The sequence below is a fragment of the Wyeomyia smithii genome, chromosome 2 (genome assembly GCF_029784165.1).
Source record: "Wyeomyia smithii strain HCP4-BCI-WySm-NY-G18 chromosome 2, ASM2978416v1, whole genome shotgun sequence".
In the NCBI taxonomy this organism is placed as follows: domain Eukaryota; kingdom Metazoa; phylum Arthropoda; class Insecta; order Diptera; family Culicidae; genus Wyeomyia; species Wyeomyia smithii.
In genome coordinates, this window is record NC_073695.1 from 245437971 (window position 1) to 245452347 (window position 14377).

Sequence of the window (14377 nt, forward strand, 5' to 3'; positions counted from 1 at the left end):
AGGCACTTCGTACTATAAATTTTCCCGTTCACGGCCAGCCCGGAGCGAAAGAAGAGTAACTTTGACATCCCTTTCTCGCTGATTGTCAGCCACAGCCGCACCTTCTTGGGGAACTTGGTCTGTGAAATAAACTTTACCTCGGTGCTCATTCCTTCGTGGGGGAGGTAAAATACGAAGAACCCTGCTAGTCGTTGCCATCCAGGGTGAGACAGGTCTAGTCGTCCATCACCACTGCCACGTCGCGATTCGCCGGGAAATCGACTTGACCATCTTATTCAACCGCTGTCGCTGCGTCATTGCCTGCAGCTCCGAGACCAGTGGTCGGGACTGCAGCTTCTTGTATGCATGTCCATGTTCTCCAGATACTTTTTCACTGTTTTAGAGCATGCATCAACCTCTCGGCCAAGTGCACGCAGCGATTTAGCCACTTTTCCCTCGGTCTTCCTCTTCAGCATCCTTTTGGTTATCAGCAAGCTTCTTGTCACTCAGGGTCGTTGGCCGACCAGAACCGGGTTTTCTTTCGATGCTCTGATCATTGTCCAATAGTGTCAAAATGTTGTAGATGCCAGAACCGGCATACCCGGTGTCCACAAAGTGCCGCACGATGTCTGTTTTTGACGCCATTGGGTTTCAACATGAAATCGGCAATTTTTGTCCATTTTTTTACCGCAAACGTTATTGCGGTTATAGTAACGGCCCAAACAGAATGGATACGTTTGCGTTGCGTTGGCGCCAATTTGACAGTAAATGTATGGGCTAACTGTCAAATTGCCGCAAACGCAGCCTTAACGTATCCATTGTGTTAAGGCCTTGAATGACAAATCTTACGATACTGCGAATGATAATTCAAACTACCCGACGAGTTAAACAGTTTGTTTTGGAAAGTCTTTGAGTTTTACGCCGGGAGTGCTTTCTACGGAGTAGTTTCAAGCCGAAGTTCATTTTGAAGGTTGTGTAATAAGGGAAATAATTGAAGCAGGCAAAATTCTGTCAATTTTTAAATGGCCAAAACTTCACGAAAAATGAATCAATTCAGACAAAACAGGTTTCATTTTACTGGAAAACTGTCCTAGATTCCTCGTATAACTTGAGAACTGGACGTGACCAAGGGTCACTGGAAATGTTTCAGATTTCCGGAGTGTGTGCCAAAGTGTACATTTTTGCAACGCGTAGAACTTTTTCTGACATTCTGTTTCACATAGGTTTATATGTTGTCAATAAATCAGAATTTATTTCAGGTTCATTGGTAGTCAAAGATTGAAAATTCGCCAAGGAATCATCGAGGTATGAATTTATTAAGTATGGGTGTTGATTTTGGCGGTTTTTTCCCTGTTGGGTACTAATTTTTTTTGAGCTTGCAGCACTCTAGCAGAATTCAATCGAACATTGTGGGTGTGTAGGTCTTATTAAACCAAGCAACTTTGCAAACTTGCGTTTGAAAATTTATCTGGATTAACATTTAAAAAGGTCAGATTGAAAGTTGAGACCATGATAATTGTTAGTCAAAATTTCGATCATCATGTGACAAATTTCAGGAACTCATTGCTGAAAACTGCACTCTTCAGGATGGGGTAAGTTCATTGAAGCAGTCCCAATTGTTTGCATGCTTTGGTTGGAAAAAAATTTCAAAAATAAATGTTAACATGTGTACTGTTTTTTGAACCCGTTTGTCCCGTTTTTATCCCGAGAAAATCTGGTCAGCCTACTTCAAAAATATAAAAAAAAGAGTTTAAGATCCTGCTCTGAAAAAAATATAATTTTAAAAACAAAAAATTATTTTAGAAAATATCGGTGATCTCAGATTTTTTTAAATGAAGTATTTTAGATAGACAATTTAGTTGCCTAAAACGTTCTATGCGTTGCAAAAATGTACACTTTGACACACACTCTTGAAATCCGGAACATTTTCGGTGTAGGATGGTCACACCAAGTTCCCAAGTAATACTAATATAATACTGTTTGCCAGTGGAATGGAACTGGTTATCAAAATTGATTCATTTTTCGTAAAGTTCTGGCCATTTAAAATTCGAGAGAATTTTTTTTATCTCAATATTTTTTTCCACCCCCTGTATAAATCAGGATACTTTTTTTGGCGCAACAATTTCGTTGATTTGGATTTTTAGTGGAACTAAAAATTGTTTGTTGGGTAACAGATACTTTAAACTTAAACAGTTCCAAGTTAAACTGAACAATTACCAGAGAATTACCAATAGACTGCCGCTATGCATGTCCATCATATTATAAGAGTTGGCAAGCCAAAGAAAATGCATTTTATTACAATTTCGTGTCATTGCTTTTTATGAGATGGTGCGAAAAGTTTGGATATTTTTTTAAAGTTCTCCAGTACTGAGTTGTCGAATTCATCTGTTCATAGGAAACTAAAAACTATAAATACCTTTTTAGTTACCATTATTTCTCAGAAACTCAGTGACATCCGGGGCGAACCTTTACACCGCCCCAAACAATGCTAAATCTTGTCGAATAGCAACAAATACCCAGCGGCAAAAGCAACTCCTGGGGAAGGGTAGGTGAGGTCTCCTTCTTTTGGGTCTCCTCTAGTAACCAGCCGCACTGACTTGTGCTCACCCTTATAATATCGATAATTATCGTTAACGTCAAAAAATTAACGATAATATCGATGTCAAGCAGTTATCGATATTATCGATAAGTATCGATAAGTTTCCCATCACTAATCAGTGATATCATATCGGTTGGTGCTATTAGGAACTAGAAAATAATGGCAGAGGAACCCACCAGTAAACAATCGAGCCTCGAAAACAAACGAAATAAAAACGTTCAAGCGGATGAGCTACAAGCACTGTTGAAGGCCTGCATCGACGTTGGAATCGAAAAAGTACGGCGTGAAGGCGGCCGCACCGATTATCTTTTCTACGATGTACAGCAGCGTATGATGCAGTACGGCGATTTTCCCGAGCGTAAGTTGTATATGCTGCAGCACAATTACCTCCGAATAAGGCGAAATTTTCTTAGTTGCAAACTCGATCCATACCCACCGGAAGCGAGGCTGCTGTGGGGAACAGCGCAACATAAGGCAAATGGTAAGATTCGTAACTCTATGCTTACTTGTTGTGTATGGTAGCTACTTTTTTCAGCTTCCGATAACGATGATCGTTGGTCAACATTGCTTCACCGTACCCTACAGCGCCAAGAGAGTTATTCGTATGTGTTAAAGGTGGAATCATGGGAGATTATCAGGCAGGCTTTGCAGAGGAATTTGGAAAATCTTTCAACGAACCAGCAAGATAATGCCTTCGAGCAGATTCTGCTGGGGCTGAGAGAAAAGAAACTTTTTCTCAACCGGGATGTGATGCTACTGAAGCAAACTTACTTTAGAATGCGGAAACAATTTCTGAGTGGTAAAACTACTCACTTTCCACCGGAGGCCTCCCAACTATGGCGCTCAGACGAGACGGAAACAGTACATTTGGAGCCACCTGTAAGAATTACACGGAAAAGAAGGTTAAAGAAACAACAGCTGGTTGAAGAAACGACAGCAGCAGATACTAGTGAACGTTTGTGTCGAATCTGCCAAGCCCAACTGCTCAAAGAATGTAAAGATCTGTTGCAGGATACCTACTGCAGCCAGACTTATGAAGAGATTATCCAGGAAACTGTCCAAGTGATGATCCTCTGCGATGAACAAACGAGCAGTAAAATTTGTTTACTCTGTTCTAAATTCGTCGAGAATTTATTGCTCTTTGTTCAACAGTGTCGGCAGGCTTGCAGCATTCCAGCTGCACCAAAAATTGATGAAAAGTACTTCTTCGAAGAGGACAGCTTCCTTGATACCGACCGAACAGATGCTGTTGCCGAGTACCTCAATGAAGCAATAGAGGAAAGACTAGATGAGGATGTCTTGGAGCTGCGAAGCCCGACTCTCGAAGTAGAATTTTTGAAACCAAAACTGTATCAAAACAATACCCCTGAGAAAACGATCACTGATGAGCAAAAGTATCGGGAGTTTGTCAAGAGCCGACCAACCAGAAACAAGCGCAAACAGTGTCACTTGTGCGGCAAATCCGTAATCGATCTGGTTAGCCATCTGACCAGCCACAGTGGTGTCGAATTTCAGTGCCAGTTCTGCCCCCGAAAATGCCCCAATGAACGCCAGCTAACGGCGCACATGAATGTGCATACGAAGAAGAACAAATATCCCTGCCGGATTTGCGATCGTGTTTTCTACGTATGGACCTCTCGGAAGAACCACGAGGTAGAATTAGCGAACGATTGCACACGTTGAGTTTTTCTTATTTGTCCCTTTATTTGTAGTTCACTCACAATGTAAAATTCAGTTGCGATAAATGCGATGCCGTTTACGCTTATGCGGCCCAACTGCAAGTTCACATTAAGCAGAAACACTTGGGTATTCGACATTTGGCATGTTCGCAGTGCCCCTTCAGAACGTCAAATAGGTAACACATTGCCACCAGTAAATAAATATCAGCTTACGAAGTATTTTTTAGGGCCCGCCTGCGGAACCATGTTCGAAGTATTCACACCAGTGAACGCCCGTATCGGTGTACGTTTTGCGAAAGTACCTCGAACTGTTCTACCGGCTATTATATCCACTTCCAGCGACACAAGAAGAGCGGTGAAGCAACGGAGTACTCGATTCTTTGTGCCTACTGTGGGCTGCAGTTCAACAAGGATGTCGCCCTCGAGAGGCACATCTGCGATGAACATCCCGAAGTGGCTGTTGTAGTCTGATTCTAAATACATGGCTTTTTGTTACACCAAAAATTGTTTAAAAGAAGGGGGCACTGAAATAGGAGAACATGTAAAAATTTCTTTAGGATGGGCATCACATCCAAACGGAATTGACTCTATTGTATAAAAATGTAAATTTAGGCCTTAAAGGAAATTATTGACAGTATAGTTGGAAAATTAACATCCAGTAACGCAGACTGAGTTTGCCTTTCGATACACCTGCCAGCCAGTTTTTTAAATTATAACATAAAATATAATATAAAATAATTAAATTATGGTGAAAAATCAGGTTGATTTTTTATTGGGCTACAATCGCTACAATGTTGCCATTATGTGAATTTTGCCTAATTTCTGATTGAGCGTCAAAAAAACGGAAACCTCAAAATCTTTTAAATATTCGATAAAAAAACTCATCAAGTCAAAATTTTGTGAAAAAAAATAGGAGGGTGGTATTCAAGACACGACCGCATAGTTGACGTAGGACTACAAGAATTTTATATATATATATATATATATATATATATATATATATATATATATATATATATATATATATATATATATATATATATATATATATATATATATATATATATATATATATATATATATATATATATATATATATATATATATATATATATATATATATATATATATATATATATATTTTTTTTTTTTTTTATTTTTTTTTTTTGAAGCTATGTTTGATTTGAGCTCGTTTTTAACCAATTTAAGCTCAACATCTTCCAAAAGGAGAGTATTTTGGTTCGGGTGGTAATATCAAGTATCTAGGTCGTCAGCCGAAATTCATCAAGCGACACCTCAAACGACATGGAACTAAACTAGTTCATTGGTGGCCATTTCTACTTTAAGGTCGTCTTTGACCACTTGAAAAGTCAAAAAAAATCATGAAAAAAGAACCGTTCATTATTGGCATGGTTCGATTTTGGCAACAGGAAAAATTCTGGCGTGTTGCCAAAATCGAACGGGGTCTGTATTTTGACTATTTCTTTGCAGCACTCTATCCTAGAAGAAAAATATTCTCTTTAACATTCACAATAGTCCAGAAACCAAATTTAGGGGGCAATTTGGGTTTAGAGCTCTATAGCAATGTTTAAGAAAAAAACTTTTTTTTAGAAAGTTACTTAAAATTATTGGAGCTTTAAAATTGTAGAACAAGGTTTTCTATCTACAAACATGAAAAAGTTAGATACTGATAGCATCGAGAATTTTGATTATTCTACTTTTTCAATAAGCGCATTATCATATGTAACAACTTTATAGAAGAAAGTTTTCTCTAAAATATTGCTATAGAGCTCTAGACCCAAAATTCCCCCTAAATTTGGTTTCTAGAACATTGATGAATACCTTTCATTCTAATACAGCGAATTTTCTTTAATACGCGAAAAGGTAACCTTCTACGAAATATTTAATTGAGTACTTCCTTCTATATCTATTTGTCTCGTTGAAGTTGGCTCACTCACCGATCACCAAGCGGCAAAGATGTCACATAAGTTTTTTTCCTGCAGTTACAAGCTCGTGGAAAAAATATCGATAACGAATTACAGTTTCAGTAGAAAATGTACATTCACAGAAAATTTGAAATTGACATAGAATTTTATGAGCATGTTAACATTCAATGCAGCTCAATTTAAACATTTTATTAGTATACAGAATCAATCAGAAAAGATTTTATCAGTTTCAAGATACCAAAGAAAAACGAAGATACCATATTTGAAAGTCATTATGTCTGTTATCTTAAATAAACTGAGCTAGAGTGATGCACAACATTAGCCTCAGCAATTAATGTTTGCATAGCGTTGTTCAATTACAAGTAAGGTTATGGAAAGTAATATTTTCTTGCAAATGCCAATTTAAAAAAAATTTAATTGAAAAATACAAATACTAATGTCGGAACTCTAATATCAAGATGAAATGAATTTGGTTTTCCTCTAAACCGCCACCGCGGGATGCAACTAGTATTGTCATATTGGACTATATTCATTTAGCTAGTAAAATATAATCATCAGAACACCTCGTTTAACTACCTATTCAAAGATCTGTACATTTTGGTTTTCTATTGTCTTTTAAATACTCTATTTTCAGTTATTTGAATAAATCTGAAAAAAGCAGAGCGTAGAGTTCAAAAATAAACAACGCATTTTGTTGTTCTCGGCGGTGCAGCGTATTTTACGGCACCCGAAAAATCATATTGACTTCTGATGTTTGCTGCTATACGAAACAATAAGAAGAAGAAGACAATTCAAACGGCAATTCGATTGTGTTCCACGCCCTACTGTGCGTCAACAGCGGCAATGTCTGCACAAAAATGAATATCGAGTTCTTCTGCACTGATAGACGACGAGTAACCCACGCTCTGTTCATACATTGCTCGGTGCAGTACTGTTGCCTGTGCCATCATATTCTCCTTCAAGACATCAGTTTTATTAACATTAACATATTTAATAATAACAGAACGTAAAACTGTCTGATAGTGGAGGTGGTTACGAACTTTCCGAAAAAGCTTCACCTTCAAGACATCAAAATAGTCTAGGCTCATGGAAGCTAACATTAGTTGACCTATTGGGACGGGGAGATTCTGTCAATTTTTTTTTTTGGCCACTGCTATACAGGATATCCCAGCAGGCAGTTGGTGTCTATTCATGAAGTCTGTGCCAGGCGTGCTCGCATATGATTGGTGCATTGTTGGTGAAAATTCGACCTTGAAACTTTTATTCAATTTTCACTGTTTAACAATGAAGTGATAATGAAAATTGAAGAATTGCAAAATTGTCCATCATTTTATCAATCCAACGATATATTGATTATTGTGATCCATCATGTGGTTACATCAGTATAACCGTTTGAAATCTTTCATTCCGACGTTACATCTTGGTTTTAGTTTTCGCGGAATGTATCTCGATATAGTGCGGTTAGACGTAGTCCTACGTCAAAATCTGTAATTTTGCCACATGACATGTTGCATATCTGAAGAATTTTATTCGAAGAAATGATGTTATGTCACACAGAATAACTGCCAGATGTTTTATCCACAGACTAACAGACATAATACTTCGAACCAATTTTTAATAAAATCATCGTTTGGATGATTCCAGTACTTTACGTTAGTAACACTAGCACCATCTGCTGCCGTGTTCGCGCTGCGTCATGTATTCCGACATCACCGCCAGCGTTACTGCATGTGTGAAATGGGGAACCACAAAATAAGTATGAGACTGCATGACAGCACCCCAGACGGCGTTATCGCGTAACGATTGTTATTCGATTGAAAATTTGAAATGATCGTTTTTTTGTAGTGATGGAGCTAGGTTCCAGTGTTACGTCTGTTAGTCTGTGTTTTATCTATAGATCATACACACAAAAAATAACCTCACTTTTTTGATACTTCGCACGGGTTTGTTTACAAAATGTTAGAACTTTTTCACATTCACCGTTTAGTGATATAGAAGTGGAAATAAATGATACGAGTGCGGAAAAGATCGGACAACTCTCCGCCTATGGGAATTCGTTACTACCAGGCAGTAAAATGAAGCGGAATTTGGGCAACACACTTTTCAGTGGAGCCAAAAATTTCAGTTTATGTAAACCATGTAAACAAACCCGCGACAACTGTCAAATCTCTTTGTTCTTCTTTTTTGTGACGTCACCATGCAATGATCTATATGAGCCGCTGACGTAACACATGTAAAAGCATCAACAACATCAGCAGGTTTTGTATAATCGGTGGTGACGATGGAAGTCCAGGGGAATAATGAAGTGCATTCACTGAAACAAAGGTTGTAGCAAGTTTAACTATAAATGGGGTTCAAATTAACTACAGAGCACCGACGATTTTGAACCGAACGCGTAGTACATTCATTATAACTATGACTGTAGTATTTCTTACGAAAATAGTAACCGAGGGCTACGCAGTTGTTTTGACTGTTTCACTGTCAATATAACTAGAATTCAAAGCCCTATTTATTGTTTTTTTAACAGCGTTCGTTCTGTTATTTCAACAATGAGTTTGTTGAAACAAATACCGCGTTGTGGTAAAATCTACTACGTTTAGCATTCAGAAAAAAGAAGTGATTATGCAAAGGCTGATCTTTCCACCTCCGCTCAAGCATTAAACCTTTGTTTAATGCAAAAGCGAAAGTGAAAAACCAGCCCAGAATGAAACAAAGTTATGTAAGAAAACAACAAGCAATAACATTTATTTATTTACTTCACTTAAAATACTTAAATACCTAACTTAAATTCAAAATATTATACAAAATACTTTTTCAGCCTTATGTACTTTTTATTATCAACCGTATAAAGATGAATTGGTGGTCCATCAACTTGTTCGACGTTCACTAAAACATATTTTTGGAGAGAATTTCCAACGAGGAACGAAGCGAAATGATTTGAGTATTTCAAAACTTCCCATTCTTGACCAACTATAAAGCAACCATCGTTCGATATTAACAAATCTTGAATTTCATATAACTCCAATTTTTGAATATCAATGCTGGAGCGTGTTACAAAGTAACCTTTTTTGTAATCAGTGCGTCTAAATTGAACTTTACTTACTGCCTTGAAACTGAAAGTTAGTTGTTTACTATTTAAATCTAATAACGAAAAATAAGGCATATAAATGAGTTTAATGTTTACTGGATTCTTAAATTCAAGCTTATTTTCGAAAAAAGTGCAGTCGTTCAAATTGTTGTGGAATATAAGCATTGCTTTTTTACAGAGAGTCAAACATATATTCTTTCGCGATGTTATATTTCTAGAATACTGCTTGAAAACTTGGTGGAATGCCTCAAAACGAAAACTCCAAGTGTATCTAGGTGGGCCAACAGTATTGATAGTTTCACTATAATGGAGTAATATGTGGTATTTTGGCTTCAACTTTACTTTAAATAAGTCCTTGTAAAGTGTATGATGGAGTATTGTTTGCTCTTCTAATGTTTTCAATAACTTGTCGTTAAATGCCGGAAGTAGTATTAAATCAGTCAGCTCAACTAATGATAGTACAAAGTTCCAAACTTCATTACTATCTGGAAACAGGTCACCAAAAAATAACGGGAAATAATGAGTGAAAAGCTGCATTTCTCTTGCTGTCATTTTGAAGGCTCCGGTTTTTATATGGTCACGTGTGATTTTCTTAACTAAATTCCTTTTTTCTGTTTCACCATACTTGAACGTTTGAACTCTATAGTTTATGGTCTGAAGTGAGATTTTCAAATGTTGTATCATATAATTGAGAACAAGGGACAAATCATAGCTACAGATTCCATGCGAATACAAATCATGCATAGGATCTACAACTGCAAGATCAGCAACATGATAGCTTAGTAGTTTATTGAAGGCCGATTCCTCCTTAATTCCTGTCTCTTTGAAATCTTTTAGTAGATCTTCAGTATAATTTGCTTTATTTCTACGGTTATTTGGATTTAAACGAACCATTTCCTGAGCGTTGTATTTCTTCATTTTTCAAAACCGGCAATACATAATTGAGCTGAACGATGTACTGTAACCCATCAATGTATTTATTCCCAAGTTATCTCCAAGAATACCTGATAGAATGAAGTGGACTTTCAAGGGTTTGTCCTCGGTTTTCAAGGTGATACCATTTTTTTCTATATCCATAAGAACTTCTATAAGGTCTTTCAATGCCTCTGAAGGCCCACGTCCCGTCATATCGCTTGCCTTTATAAACCCAGCTACAAACATATTTTTTCAACCGCCCTAGGTAATGTGGTGGAATGGTGGGAAAATTGTAATATATACCGCAAACCTTATGAGTTCCTGAATGAGCACCTATTGCATCATTAACTTCAAATTCGTCACGAAATAGAAAGTAAGGTATAATATGCATGTTTTTGAAATCATTTTTGACTGACTGCCAAAACGTACCATGGACTACGTTTGTGATAGCTTCAGTTTCTTCTAATTTTCGCACATTCTGAACTGTTTCAGAAAAAATAGATCTCGATTCGAAATATTGTTTGATTTGATCTTTCATTGGCATAAGTATCGCAAATCGGTTTAACTATTTTTTCTGTAATACTCTGCTGAAGTTCGACTACATCTTTTCTTGTGAAATGCTTTTTACCGTACAGGTTTTGCGAAAAACTTAAAAATAATTCTTTTAAAGAGCATCTTAAATCTAAAATATCTTCTTCAGTAAAAGTTTTTATTTTCTCAGGTTCTTCCTCTTCGAAGTCGTTACTCCGAACTGATGATCGCTTGATTCTCCGATGTTCTGATCTGATGATTGGTGTCCGCTTGATTCACCTTGCGAATTTTGATCGAGCACTGAAGTAATAGTGATGGGTAGATTTTCCGAATTGACATCTGATGTGCAAAGTTTGGCATGCGTTGTACAAACATGCTTTTTGTATCTTTTCAACTCAGGAAAGGAAACAATTGGTGCACACGCTGTGCATTTGTAGTTGAATGTGGGTGGCGTTCCATGTAGAATAGTAAGATGATCAAAAAGACTTCGTTGCGACGCAAATGTGTGTCCGCACAAGAAACAGTTCATACTTCTCGCTTTTGCAAATAATCCAGCAACTGTAGCACTTGGGTATTCTTCGATTTGTTGTTGTATTCAACACCGTAGAAATATCGGCTTAGGAAGGCCCAGATAAGCTCAGCGCTTTCCGAAAAGTTCAAATCCAATGTGTATTTCAGTTTTACGACCACGTCTAGGCAACGCACGAAGGATGGAAGCTTATACTGCAAGTTGTGTGTAACAACATAGAAACATTCAAGGCGTTCGGTTGATCCTACTGCATAAATTCTCGGTGCGAATTGAATATCAGCTTTTTCAAACTCCTCTCGTTGGACCTGCAACGAGTTCGACAAGACCTCTTGTGTGTTGCAAACCAAACAGGTGTCCAGTTGAGCTTGTAGTATTGTCGGTAACTTTGTAGCGGATGTTCTTACTGGTTTAATTATGGCATGGAAAACGGCACATAGAATAAAATCACGAGAATCTGAAACGAATCAAATTAAAAAACTGGTATTAGAAATATATTTACAACATAAAATGCTATAGATCAAAGTAGTGATGCAGTCACTACCGGCAGAGCAGTGGCGTGGCGTGACCGGGTGACACCTGGGGTGGAAAATTTGGGTATCACCCCTTTCCTCCTGAGTGTTACCCCCACCAGGTTGGTACACCTAAATTGCAGTAAGAGCTAGATACTTAGATTCTAAAATCTAGATACACTATATCACAAGATATCGATTGAAGTTTGAACGGGTTTTAACTTATTTACCCTGCGAACAGTTTCCATTTTCCAGCACGCTCAACAAATGAATTGAATATTGGTCTTTGAGGGCACTGGACAAAATGTATTCATAGAAATTTGTACAAAACCATTCCCACTTGTTGAAAAGATTACACTGGTCGTCTGATTTTTGGTATAGGAAATTAAAGTCCGAATCAATCTGAAATACAACGTAGGTTTTGAATCAGCTTACAACCATAATCTAATCCACTAAATATTTACCAACAAATATCCGTTCTCATCAAGGTAACGAGGCCACTCCAAAAGAACTGTCGATTTATTAATGTTTGTATCTTGAAGGATGCTTCTCAGCCTCAGCAGGATCGAGTCCTTCCACTGCTTCGAGAAGTTATCACTTTTATCAAAATTATTTCGCAACCAAGCTTTGATGGCGTCCAATTAAGTGATATCTGTGAATTATGTAAAAAAGTTCCGTGAACTACGATCAAATGATTGATTATTATTTGCTCAATTTATCGCTCCCTGAGTTTGTCAAATGAATTTGGCAAATACCTTCTTCTTGCAGTTGTGATGCAGCTGTTTGTTGCTCCGAGAGAAAAGATGGGATTTTGACTTTGGATTGCTTTCGTTTGGTGCATGGAACAAGAGGTCGTTTAATGTGTCTTCGGTTATGAAATCGATCATAGAGCGCGCCGGATGTATGATCTTTGCCAGCAGAAATGTCACGTGGATTATAATATGTTATCTGAAAAAAATTGAAAAAAAAACTTTGCAGTAGAGCAAAACTGTCACAAAGGTAATGTCTCGTACGGCGATTTCTGGTGGAAAACGTTCGGCTATCAATTCTGAAAATTGAGCCATATCGGCTGGTTTGAAATACGTTTGATTAGCGATGTAATAATCCACTATTGTGTGTGCGAGAAAGTTTCGGTGAACTTTATCTAGGAAATGATGATCCCGATAGTAATTGCACACAATTTTTCCCTTCTCGTTGCGCTCCAATATTGAGTCCAATACTGCACTTGTTACCGTTGTTGAAATTAACTTTGTTTTATCCATTTGTGTCGATGTATGGGCCGTGGGTAGATCAGCACTTGTTTCAGCCGAGGTCCCAGCTACTGGTTCGGATGCTGAAGCATTGTTCTGGAAAAGTATTCCGTCTTCCCACAGCATCAACTTCCGACGAAGAGCGTATTTATGTCCAGTCCATTTGGCAACTGAAAACACATCATTCAGCGCCATGTCTTCCATTATCATAAGATATTCCACGTTGTATCCGTGAGCTGAAATCAAGCTTTTTTGAAACATGTGCAATCGTAAAAACAAAGCCCTGGTGCTACATTCTGATTTTGAACATGACCTTTTGTTTATTAAACACAGACTTCCCGGCCAACTATTAAGTGTACAGGACAATTGCGGGGCTAGCGCTACGATCCTACTGACTCTAACAGTCTCTTCCGAGCCGAACCTACGACGACTGGCTTATTAGGCCAGCATCGTACTTCGAGACGAGCTGGAAGAATCGTGTAATCGTACATAAATCAAATATATTTCATACCAATCAGTATAGCGTAAATGTTAGGATTTAATCCCCAAGAATCGACTATGAGCTGACGAAGTTCAGGATTCTCATCAGCTTCTGGCAAAAAAAACAAGTTTCTAAAAACATGATATTTTACATAGTTTTTATACTTACCGGCAATGTATTCGGGGTCACTGAGAATGTCGTCGACGATGATTTCACCTTTTTGGGCAGGTTTCGGATTCATTTTCGTAAGATTGGTCAAACAAAGTAAAACAAAACAAGCATTCACAACAGCACTGAAAATACTTCACAACTGAACAATGAAATGGCGTCTGTTTTTGACCGGACCGAACACGAAAATAAATTACTATAATTAAGTTGTAAGTTTTACTACAATACGCTGTCAGACCTATTTTGTGGGTAAGGTGTAGTTAGTCGCGCTATAACTACAGGGAATTGTTGTCATTTTTACTTATTCATAAAACTACAACAAAGGCTAACAATTGTCGTAAAATTAACCACAGACTGTTGTTAAAATCGCACGGTTAATTTAACTACACTGCAGTTGTCTCAAATAAAAGTATTGTTATTTTGACAAGAACTGTATATTATAAATTTAACTACCAGAGCGCTGTCAATCCTAAAACGATATTATTTTCTGTGTTGGCTCAGATGTTGACATTTCGTTTGTCTCACAACATTAGACATTAGACGAAAAATATCAAAACAAGTGTTAACTTATTCAAAAAAAAAATCTACAGAATATTGTTTGTTTTTCACATTGCTTTTGCAGTTCTACGTCATCAATATTGACAAACCAAAGTTCTCTCAACATGAGACTTAAACCTGGGAATTTAAACCATCTGCCGTACCT

At 37.5% G+C, this 14377-nt stretch overlaps 1 protein-coding gene and 1 pseudogene across 1 annotated transcript; one reads left to right on the forward strand and one right to left on the reverse strand.

Annotated features, from left to right (window-relative positions):
* Nucleotides 1-2689: 2689 nt before the first annotated feature.
* Nucleotides 2690-5016, forward strand: LOC129722216 (zinc finger protein 699-like). The gene is made up of 4 exons (XM_055675511.1): nt 2690-3059; nt 3114-4231; nt 4291-4433; nt 4485-5016. Exons 1-4 carry the CDS (start codon nt 2738-2740, stop codon nt 4726-4728), a joined length of 1827 nt encoding a protein of 608 aa, XP_055531486.1. The 5' UTR covers nt 2690-2737; the 3' UTR covers nt 4729-5016.
* Nucleotides 5017-10683: 5667 nt separating this feature from the next.
* Nucleotides 10684-14097, reverse strand: LOC129723643 (uncharacterized; annotated as a pseudogene).
* Nucleotides 14098-14377: the final 280 nt, after the last annotated feature.